This window comes from Camelus ferus, chromosome X (assembly GCF_009834535.1).
Source record: "Camelus ferus isolate YT-003-E chromosome X, BCGSAC_Cfer_1.0, whole genome shotgun sequence".
NCBI classification, from domain to species: Eukaryota; Metazoa; Chordata; class Mammalia; order Artiodactyla; family Camelidae; genus Camelus; species Camelus ferus.
Window position 1 is genome coordinate 17,434,072 of NC_045732.1, and position 12,229 is coordinate 17,446,300.

Here is a 12,229-nt window from a genome sequence, read left to right on the forward strand (position 1 = left end):
GAAAGCATTATGGGGAAACTATATGAGGGCAATAAACATATTACCCAGCAAAACATGAAACTGAAAATCATCAGAAAGTGATTTATCTGTTGTCAAAGGGCAAAGGGTCTGTGGCCATACCCACCCGACCCCTGAACACACCTGATTTTACCTGATCTCTGAAGCTATGCAGAGTCAGGCCTGGTTAGTGCTTGGATGAGAGACAAAGAGCAAAAGGAAATGAGAGTTAGCTCCTGGGTCTCTGGAGGAAAAAGCCAACTCTTTGTTCAAAGCACATCTAGGATTAATAAACCTTGCTTTACACTATATTTATTGAGGCAAAAATCTGGACATTAAGTGACACTGCTATGTTTATTTCTTAAAATGAGCTAATTTTTTTTCACTTTGTATTTCTGTGCATCATTTTTCATTGGTGGGGGGGGGTCAGAGAATATAAAGAAGGAATGGGGTAAATTCAGAGGTATCAAGAGAATCAAACTAGACCTACTGATTTAAAGGGTATCACACCAAAGGAGATGGATGTTCCTGACCCATCCACAGTTCAAAATGCAGCTCCATTTGAACTCACGAGCCAGGCTACTTCATCACCATGGGCGCCCACTGTTGACATCTACAATGTTGATGAGCCTGAGGTCAAAGAAAGCCACCTATCCAAAAGTCTATTTTGATAGCAACCACTCACAATTAATTCAGCTTAACAGCCTTCAGCTTGTATTTTCCAAATCCAAAACTCTTCAGGGTAAGTTATCATGCTTAACTGTCATTATTTGAAATACCAGTGGGAATGTTATCACTATGAACCTCTCTGGGTAAAACTTTTTTTTTTTTTTTGCAATGTCATCATCATTTTAATTTTGTTCCCATCCTTAGTCATTTGCACAGATGTTGATGGAGCTGTATTTTTGCTTCAATGTCTATTGCAACATTCTTATTGCGTTCTGCAGGTCCTCCAGTAAACGTTACTTGCAATATTTTTATCAACAGTTTTGGATCAGTGACAGAAACCACCATGGTAAGTGCTACAATGCCACTGGCAAGAGAATGACGTGACTTGATTATGCCATAAACACAACCTGTCAAATTTTCTATTTATTGTTCAACTTGCAGGGCCTCCTGTAAATGTTACCTGCAACATATTTATCAACAGCTTTGGGTCAATAGCAGAAACTACAATGGTGAGTGGGACTGAGCATTGAAACCATTGTGTGAAGAAACGGGATATGCGATCAAAGAGCACTGTTGTATATTTGTGGGGCATTTACTGAGTGCCAAATTCCAAGTTCTTTCACCTCTAGAAAGCAATGAGTTATACTCCTTCAGCTTTGAAAGTCATTACTCAAGTGTTCATTACTTAAAATTCAATAATCTCTTATCCATCATGCCACAGAAGTTTTGGAAACACTTGATGTTTGGTTAGATTTAGGTCAAATTATCAGTAATACGTATGGTCTATGGTTAAGGATATTTTAACATTTTCACCTCCAATATTTGAGAAGTAGAAATTTCAAAGTTTGGGAGATATTTTTCATCTAATGGAAGTCTTAACATAATCAAGCATCTGATATGCTACATTTAAGATATATGCCAAGGAGATGACCTTAAAATAAACACACACACACACACACACACACACACACAATTTGGTGGCAATAGAAAGCTGTTTCAAGTCCACAGCAATTACATCACATGCATGGCTTTTCCAAAGAAAAAAAACTCATAAACATAAAACTAAAACTCATCATAATCTATGTGCAGACATGTTTCACATACATGAAACAACTGCAGATACTATCAAATTCACTAAGGTTCATATATATATGTCACAGCGGTGGGGTTGCCTGTGACACAGCTTATTAGATCAGCAGCCTTACAGTGCTAGGCTACGGTGTGAGATTACATTTTGGGTGAAACATTTTCTTGGTCCCCATACCACTTAAGTCCTAAGTCAATTGGCTGATTCTAATTTTCATGACTATGTAAATTATACAGCAGTATTACTGGATGAGATCAAAATAAAATATAGTCGAGTTTGACTAAGTACTATGGTGGCTAATGTCCTAGAAACACTCAAGAAGTGAAATAATGAGAATAATGCCACGAGAAGTAAAAAACAGCATTCCCCTGTTTTTATGAATTCTTTTAGGTTTCTAGGATTGTGTTTAACAAATGATTGTACTTTTGGGTGTCCTTGATATAAAAGAGTAATTTACCTTTTACCACTCCTTTCTACTGGCAAGTCAGACATAATGCAACTCCACTACCCATTTTAATATTATTCTGACACAGCACTGTCCAGAAATGACACTTCTAGGGCTTTGACAGGACATAATGCATTAAGAATTTTCCCCAAATAAGATAGTTTTGATAGGGTTATTAAATGACTCAGAAGAAAAGCTGATCATGGAAAGAATACTCCAACTCTGGACTTGGCATTCAGTTTGTCTCTCCTCTCTTGGTTTTATCCTGTTAACAGAGGGCAAATCTTCCAGCCGCCCAAATCACTATCACCAGCTTTACACGATGGCATTCAATGACAATATTTGCACGACCTAATGCTGATTGCATTAATTAGACCCCCTAAGTTGCTTTGACTAAATCTCATTGCATTTTACCCTCAATCAAAAATGTAAATGTGCACCTTTTCAATGTTCATTCCTGCAAGAGAAAGCTAAACATTTAAGGAGATGAAAATGGAAACTGGTTATCCTTGTTTTCCTGTGTCTGTAAGAGCTACTGAAGGTGTTTAATAAGTGGGCTGCTTAGGTGCTTCCTGGTCACTTATTAAGGTGTCCTTTGTCATGTTTCCTATGAGAAAATTTGGAAATCATCGCTTGAGTGTAATATCAACGGTCTGTCTATTCTGCTGTATGACATAGATTGAATCGCATGATCAGAAGAGTGATGTGTATTGTGCTTTTTTAATTTTGTCTTAGCTTTTGATGTGACAAATGTAATTTGGCTTTTTAAAAATATCTTTTATTTTCTTCAATTATGGCTTTTGTGTGAAACTAAAAAAAAATATAAATATATATATACATATACTTTGAAACTACCGTGCTTAAATCAAAGAATAAATCCTCATGTCATGTAGGGTAGGGACTGGCAAACTTCTTTTTCTGTAAAAAGCGAGGCAGTTAATACTTAAGACTGTGAGGACCAGATAGTTTCTGTCACAACTACTGAATTCTGCCCTTTTGGCATAAAAGCAGCGATAAACAATAGGAAGCAAAGAAGTATGGCTGTACTCCAAAAAACTTTACTTATAAACACAGGTTGTGGCCAAATTTGGCCCACAAGCCAGAGGTTGCCAACTCTGGGATCTAAGGCGTCAATATTTAAATGGATATTATTCAGATGCTTACAAGAACATGAGAATTAAGTTAAGGAAACAATCTTTGTGGTGTGGTCATAGCATTAGAAAGTACCAGAAAAAGTGAAACGTTAGAAATTCTAAATTTGATGTGAAATAATAATATGGAATATAGGAACTTATATTACCTTGTTAAGAATATAAAGATCCTATGACTTACACATAGCTGTTGAAAAAATAAAAAGTGCAAATAGGTATTTACACACACACATATATATTTATATACATACGTATTTTTTAATGTGAATGTTTCCATTACCTAATCCAGCACCCAGACAGTCAACCATAGGAAAACAAACTTTAATACAAGGAAATATGTCATTTATTTGAAGTAGAATCTGCCTCTGGAGAGAGAAGACAGTGTAAAAGAAAATTCAGTCTACATTTAAGCATGATTTCTCCCTTAATATGTCATTAAACCTAGAAGTAAAAATAAAGACAAAGAAAGGCTACGAACAATATAACTATCTCCTGTGGCTTGGAATATCTTGAAAGAATAAACCTATCTGTAAACAGAGATGATGCACAGATAAACCACACATGTCCAATTTTTACCCTACACTGAAAATGACAGTGAACTGAAAGAATTACAAAGGCATAGCCCCAGAAAATCTTTACTTTGGCTTCTACTTCTCCAAATCCTTAGGTGTCCTTTTCTATTCTTTAATAAAGGTCTTTATGGTTGCCATTTGTTTTGGAATAATGTATATCATCATAAACAAAATTAAGGAAAATTGAAACTCCTATACATTATAGAGAATAAATACTTCCAAAGGCTGTAATAGAAGTCTTATTTCATAAAATTCCTGTCATTGTAGCACAGAATATATTTTCTCCTCTAACTTTTCCACTTGTCCTTGCTTACAAATAGGCTAATTAATTTATTTTAAATGAACTGTTAGACATTTAATGGCTCTATTTTTTTTCTGGTACATATGTATTTTTATTATTAATATTACATTGACTCTGTATTTACTTTTTTTAAAACAATATAACATTTTTTATTGATTTATAATCATTTTACAATGATTCAGTGCTCTTTTTAAAGTACTAATATTGGGAGAAATCTATTTAATTATTTTCTATATATAAAATTCAAACTAGAAAATCAGGAAACACTGGAGAAGAATACTCATGGGAAAGACTTTTTGGAAAGATGTACATTAGTGATGAAAATGTATATTGAGATTTTCTTAAAAGGGTAATGTTTTCATATTGTATGTAATGAATGTAATAGTCTCTAGAGTTTCTCAATGTGCATCTTTAAATCATTCTCAGGTTCAAGGGAGGATGGCAGTGATGTTCTCCTGGTGATTCTGCCGCCCAATACTCGCTATCTGGCTGTTCCTGGCCTCTCCCATTCTGATTTATTGCTGGGTGGGGGGCCTCAGTGGCCTCCCAATGGCGAAGAAATTTAACCCATTCACTTCTGTTATTTCCAGCTGTCATTACTTCCTGTACTTAGAGTTTCTCTACCTCCAGAATTGACTAAGGGATGACATCCTCTTCTTTCCTACTTCCTACTGAAACAAGCTCAGAGACCCCTCCCCCCAACACACAAAATTTTATTAAAGATAATTGGTTCCCACCCCCAGAAAAATAAAATGGGTAGAAGTCACATAGTGGAGAAATTGCATTTTTCCTCAGGAAATCTCACAGTTGATCCATTTAGGGCATATTTATATGCAAATTGGATTAGTATATTTTTCAGTAGCCCCTGTTTTGATTTTCCACAAATCACACATTCCTATTCTTTACTCACACAAAACTCCAAAGCTTCTGGTAACTCCTGTTGCCAATGAAACACTGAACTGATAATCTCTTTCCAGTTACAACCGTCTGGCCCCGTTGGACGATTCCAAAAATGCAAATTACGTGATGGGGAGAACTTTGAAGTTCTGCCATTCTCCTGGTTCACTCACAGAGGGAGGAGACAGCCAGGGAGCAAATAGGATGGTGCGGAAGCCTGGCTGGGCCCACCTCAGCACCCTCTTAGTTCTGGGAATTTGCCGTGCAAGCCTGGTATAATTTCAAATAAAAGTCAGCTTTAAAATTTTCTGAGTCAGAAAGTTCTTATGTTGTGCAAAATTTATGGTTATTTCTTTTAATATTTCAGCTTTTCCAAATGAGCTGGGTTTTGATGACTGATTTTCATAAGTTAGTAACTGTTTGCTCATTAGCATTCTTTAGGCCTATATTCAGCACTCTTTCTAAGAACTGCCACCTCCAAAATACTCTATTAGCCTGATCATCAGGATGGCTGTATTTGGAAGGAAGTCATGGGAATCTGGAGAGTTTGGTAACAAGCAGAAGGAACTGGATTGAAGCCCTTTCCCATATACCCTGATCTTAACCTAGTGATGGTTTTTCTTTTGGCTCTAAAGAGATTAACCAAAATTGACCATCCTCAGGGGGTCTCCACTGTACCCTATAGAGTAACCAACCATTTGAGTTTTGCCTGGGACTGAGAGGCTAAACTGGGAAGTTCTCAGGCAAACCAGGTCAGGGTGATCACCATTAGAGAAAAGTAAACAATGACCCAAAATTCAGGCACCACAACAGAGAAGTGTAGACAAAGCAAATGAAGGTGAGAAAGGTAAAGGAAAGAGAGTCAGATGGGATGAGTATATATCACCCTAAATGACCATAAGTGGCAGAAGTGGACAACTGTTAGCTCTGAACCATAGTCCCACTTGCCTACAGAATACTGTGGAAGTCTCTATTGGGGTCCACTCTGTCAAGCGAAGCAAGAGTTTCCATGAACCTAAAGACCTTTGAGTAGAAATCTCTGAGAAGAAGTTACCGCCCCAAGCTGATTCATCAGCACAGAAGAAAATTCCCAGGCCAAGTGGGAATGATAGGGTGTACCTGAGGCTCCCATAGGGAGGAACACCTTTACCAAAAGGTGCTCCGATTAGGAAAACATGAAAAAAAAAAAACCAACTCTGTTTTTATGAAGCATCAAGTCGACTACTGTAGATACAACCCATTCAGAGAAATGATAACATATTTAAGAATTTCAAAAGTAAGTAACTGCAAGGGAATGATCTTGTCAACAGGAACTATCTTAATATTTACGTTGATGAATTTAAAAAATATTGCCCCATCATGTCTGAGTTTTATAATAAGATTTCCACTACCAGAATTATAGAGTGGGTTTTCTTCTGCCCAGAGCATCTGAGCAGAATGAAAATAGAGATCATGTCATTTCTGATTTGGAAAATAAATCAGGTTTATTTGACAATCTGCCATTCCAGTCTGATTTCTGTACTCGTGGTTACGTTCTTCTATAGCAAAATCAGACTGAGTTAGTATTATTTCCTCCCTGAATGACTAATTTAAACAAACAAACAAACAAACAACTCAACCAACTCAACGTCTTCCATTAGTGTTCTGGTTTGGTTAAGTCTTCTTTCTCGCCTCCGTTCCCACTCCTAACAGAGGGGTTTATTTTGACCAAGATATACACAGCCTGCTTTACTCGGACACCAGTACTGCATGCACCAGATCAGGGAGAAGAGTGATGGGGAAATGTAGAGGGACTCTTACGCCAGAGTGGGTTATAAGTAACTCTTACACATGGCATTTCTGTAGGACTACCGAGTGAATATTTTTCTGAGACAACAGTGGAATGATTCACGGCTGGCATATAGCGAGTACCCTGATGATTCTCTGGACTTGGACCCATCAATGCTGGACTCCATTTGGAAACCAGATCTGTTCTTTGCCAATGAGAAGGGTGCCAACTTCCATGACGTCACCACTGACAACAAATTGCTTCGAATTTCCAAAAATGGCAAAGTGCTCTACAGTATCAGGTAAGCTTACTTCGTCTGCTACCTGTTCCCTTCTCCATTTTTCTCCTGGCTTAGAGCTGCCTGATTCTGCAGGGCAAGGTGTAGCTGAATATTTAACTTTAGTGGTCTTTTGTTTATCATTTGAATCTTAAAGTTGATGACTGTGCAAGGGGTTCCCATGGTCTAAGAAGTGGAATTCTCCACAATCGAAATACATTTGGGAGGATGCTGGGTAGGAGATGGTATCGTATAAATACCTGCACAAATGTTTTTGATTGGTTCAATAAAGGAAGTAAAGGCCCTTTAGTTCAATTACCATTGAACATAACATACAAATTCTCAATTGACATAATGAGGCCATTCTATCGCATTTAACTACACACACAGAAAAATTCAATGGCTCAGCTTGGTCACTGAGCATACTTTGAGCTCAGTGAGTGGGACACTGGTTCTAATCCCAGCTCTGCTTCTAAATAAACACGTGACCTTGATCTGTTAACTTTTCTTGGGCTTGAGCCTGGGATAGAAAATTCCTCAGATGCACTTTCACTTTTATATTCAAATATCATCTTCTCCAGAATCTTTATCACTCTAAGCTGAAAATAATCTCTCTTTTCTGAACTCCAATAATAGTTAGTCTGTGAATCTGTAAGGCTCTTACTTCTTCCTACCTCTTATTTTGGCAATTTCTGTACCCAGATATAGCATGAGAACGTAGATCTTTGGAATCAGATAAATCCAGAATTAAATCCAAGCTTTGTCACATACTAAGTTACATAACCTATAACCTTCAGTTACCTTAACTAGAAAATGGGAAACACCATATTTATCTCTGAGTAGTCTTGTAAGAATGAATTATATACAGCAGAGGTCAGCAAAAATTTTCCATAAAGGGCAGACAGTAAGTATTTTAGCTTTCCAGGTCAGACTGTCTCATGTCTGTCACAACTACTCAGCTCTGCCATCAGAGCACAAAACAGTACAGACAACACTCAAACAATTAGGTGTGTCTGTGTGTCAATAAAACCTTATTTACAAAACTAAGTGGTGGACCAGATTTGGCCCTTTGGCCATAGTTTGCCAATCCCTGGTAGAGAGTACATTAAAATACCTGCCACAGTTCCTGACACAGAGCATGTTGTCAATAAATGAAATGATGGCTGTTTGTATTTTAAAGTTAGCATTCCTTTCTAAATAATAAGCTCTTGGATTTTGCATCTTTCATAATCCCTCCCAAAGGGTCAAGACAGTTTATTATATATGAGAGATACTGACTACATTGAATACTCACTTTTTAAAGACCCTTTATAGAATTCCCCCTTTCTCTCCAATCTTATTACAAAACAAAACAAAACAAAAACAAAAACAAAACTGTGGACAGCTAGTGTCTTTGCAAATGATTTTCACAAGTTTGCAGACTCACCACCACCACTACCTCATTTCACAAATCTATATACAATTTAGGTCTGTACTGTATATTCCATTCTTAACCTAGTAATTTCACAGCCTGCTGATGGCAAATAGCTCCAATGTCTTTTGGGAAGGAAAGAGGCTGCTCATTTGTAAAAAGTGGCAAAGTCACCGCTTCCACAAAGAACCAGGAAACTTCCCCCACTTTATTTTTAGAAACATTACTTTTACTTTTATAACAATTTTGAAGGAAACAGAATATTCCACATGGTGATGCGTTTGGTGTAAGATGCAGTGCTGGGCACAACCTAAGATGATGTGACCTGATGAAATGGGACATATGTGGAGCATGGCACTGGGAAGGAGAGTTATAAAAAGCAGCACAGGGTATCAGCTGCTCCAGCGAACCCTCTGGGCCTTGGGTGGCATTTGCTCTAGTAAATACCTGGCATCACGCACCGCTGAAATAAAACCAGGCTTTTTTCCTTCTGTTCTATAAAGGCCCTTCCATTCTAGAACCACGAAGCATATAAAGTTCCCCAGACCTAGAGCCAGAGGCAATCCTTCTATCTCTGGATATCATGGGCTCTGAAATACCCTAACAATTGTTTGGGGTTGGGTCAAGATTGTCCTGTGGCAGGCTGGTTTAGACTCTTCCTTCACTGTGCATATTCTATGAAATCAGGGGAAAGAGGCTTTGTGTAGTAGAACCGGGCATGCCATCATAGGGAAGCATGGCTCTTGGCAGATTCGAACTACAGGAATCTAATTATTTGCCTGGAAGGGTTTTCAATGAGCCAGACACTGTGCTGGGCCTACAGATCCAGAGCTGAGTAAAATGTGGTCTCTGTCCTGGAAAGGCTCCAGTCTAACAAGGCAGGCAGATGTAAGAGAAATTAAGTAATACAAATAAATAGGGAACAGGGAAAAAAAAGTGGCTGTAACTTTGCAAGTGAATTTTGTGACTCAAACATTGTTAGAATTTTGGGGTTGGCAGCCACAATCCTGTTTACTTGAGTCACTGAACTCAATTTAACTAGATGGTAAGAAGTAATTAGTGCTAATATATGCCCAACTGCAGGTTTAACTCAAGTTTAAAGTCAAGCAGGCTAGTTTCTGGTGTCTTAAAAGCGCTGGGAAGTCCCTGCTGACATTCCATTAAGAAGGACTTTCCCTCTACTCTCAGGTTTACAATACAAATTCCCATGAGAGGGAATACACTGTTCTAAATTCATACTAAGCTATAAAGAGCTGATATGAAATTTTCTTTCTGATAGTAGGTTTAATGCCTGAGAAGGATAGTGAGAACAAGCATGTTGGATGCCTGAGAGGAAAAATCAGAGAGGATGAAGAGAGTCAAAAAAGATACAAGGAAGGGATACAACATAAGTACCAAAGATAAACTCATGAATTGCCTCTCCCTGACACATTTTAATAGCTACTTAAACACTGGTCCACATTAAAAAATGTGATTTTCTATGGTGATGTTTTATATTTGAGTCTTCCTAAAACTTAAATCAAATAGATGATAGCATTTCATCCAGGAACAATGCTGTACTTTCTTAGCTTTGTAGTAGCAGAGGTAGAATCAACTCTGCATAGTAACCAAAGTCCAAGGCTTTGATGGCCAAACAAAACACAAAGAGTACTGTGTAGTCCACTGACTTCATAACAAGCAAGATCACACTTCCCAAGATGTAACAGATCTGTTTCTCAAAAGACAAAGGCTTCAAAAAGGAGAAACAGTAAACCAAAAATGCATTAGTGTCCTGCAGATTTATACACTTATAGAACTTTAGTAAAATTCAACCAAATCTTCAAAATAGGAACCAAAGGTCTTAGCTCAGTGTTAGAAAATTTCTATCCAGTGATGCAGGACATAGTCTCTTTTGATGAAAAAGTGTCCAATCTATTTCTGTCCATTTCTCCTCTGATTTTTTTAATATTCACTTCCCCGATATGGTTGAGTTTACTCTTTTCAAGTTTTTTCTTGACCCATCCCATTAAGCATTGACCATCCTTGACCAAAGTGTAAACAAGGACACACATCTTCCATTGCACACCCTATTCAGAGACAGTCAAATTCCAAATTCATATTACTCAAAAAGGCCTGAATCCATAGTGGAATAGTGAGGTGAGCCTTGAGTATCATTTTTTAAGGGGCTTATTTTCAAGTGTTTTCTGATTGGTTGGTTCAGTCCCATCATCCTAACATAAAATTGCCAGTATCTGTCACAGTAGCTGCAGAGCTGGGTGTGGTGGTGTGAACCTAGAATCTTCATTACTCAGAGGGCTGGGCGGAAGTACTCCTTAGAGCTCAGGAGTCCCTCTGGGTGTGGAGGTTTGACTAAGGAGGGAAGGAATGGAAATGGAAGCAGTCTCAAGTAAGGTGGAAGTCTCAAGCTTTAACCATGGCAGACTCTCAGATGATTCCTTTTTTTTTTCCAGCTGAGTATCATACATATCATTGTTCAAACAATATTTATTGAGTTGAGTATAATGAATTGTAGTAGAAGTCAGGGCATCGTGGCATATGGTGTGCAATATGAAAGAAAAAAGAGAAGGTGAGTATTTTAAAAGAGGAGCAGCTGGTCTCACATGTCCACAATGTCTTTGCTAATATTTGTTTTCTTCCCTGCTTCTGAGAATTTTCTGTGAGAACTCTGACTTTTATAGACGCATAGGATCCCTATTTTTAATTTGAAGGTATTACCTTGCAAAATATCTAATCCAACACCCTTGTTTTACTGATGAGGAAGTGACTTCTTTCAGAAGTTAAATAAGCTAAAATAACAGAGCCCATAAATAGGAGAGCTAGAACGAGAGTCAAAGCTCTTGACTTCTACTTCAGGGCTATCATCTCCTGCCCCACATCATTCTTCATTTACTCTAACTCAAATCCAAAGACACAAAGAAATACAATTCCAAAGACAAGTCATTTTGCAATCAACCATTTTGAGACTCAATTTTCAAAGGACTATTAGAGGAAGAAGGGAAGATTTAAGATGAGAATATAAAGTATCTCCAAATTCTGCAAATTTCTAAAAAGACTGTTTAAATTCAAAATGCAACAATTAACTTTCCAATAGGAAGATCACTTGATAGTTTTACATAGCTTATATAGCATATCTACTTTCTGAAAAATTTTACTATCCCAGGGATCAAAGGGCTGAAAAGATCCATGAAAAGTTAGTAAGTCAACTTCCTACCTGCGGGCAACATGTTGAGAACTCATTCTATTTTTAAAGACCTTCAGAGAAGGAGATTTTATATTCTCTCTTTGGATCCCATAAAAGTCACTCTAACAATGTGCAGAAATTCTTCCTTCTGTAACTTAAATCATATTTGCTACAACTTTAAATCAGTTGCTTTTTCCTACATTTATTAACATGATACACAAATGGCTACCAATTTTAGAAGGATGGAGAGATTACCTCACTGTTTTTGTGTTCATACATTTTCATCCCACCAGTTAGTGGACATATGTTTGGTCACCAACACTGCGTTGCTGGCTTAATTCTGTGTAAAATCTGCGTCAAGATGTTCTTCATCTTGCAGTTTTCAGTTTGCTGGACGGTTTGGGGCCCCTACTCTGAAACTGATGCTGTTGAATGTTATCTTGGTTCCTTTTGATATCATAGTAGACAGGGGG

The 12,229-nt window shown here is 37.6% G+C and overlaps 1 protein-coding gene across 1 annotated transcript in view; it reads left to right on the forward strand.

Annotated features, from left to right (window-relative positions):
- The window catches only part of GLRA2 (glycine receptor alpha 2), a 134,864-nt gene that overhangs the window by 39,262 nt on the left and 83,373 nt on the right, over positions 1-12,229 (forward strand). The window contains exons 3-4 of the mRNA XM_032475101.1: positions 945-1,012; positions 6,965-7,188. Of these exons, the coding sequence (XP_032330992.1) occupies positions 945-1,012; positions 6,965-7,188 (292 nt within the window). The remainder of the gene's footprint in view (positions 1-944; positions 1,013-6,964; positions 7,189-12,229) is intronic.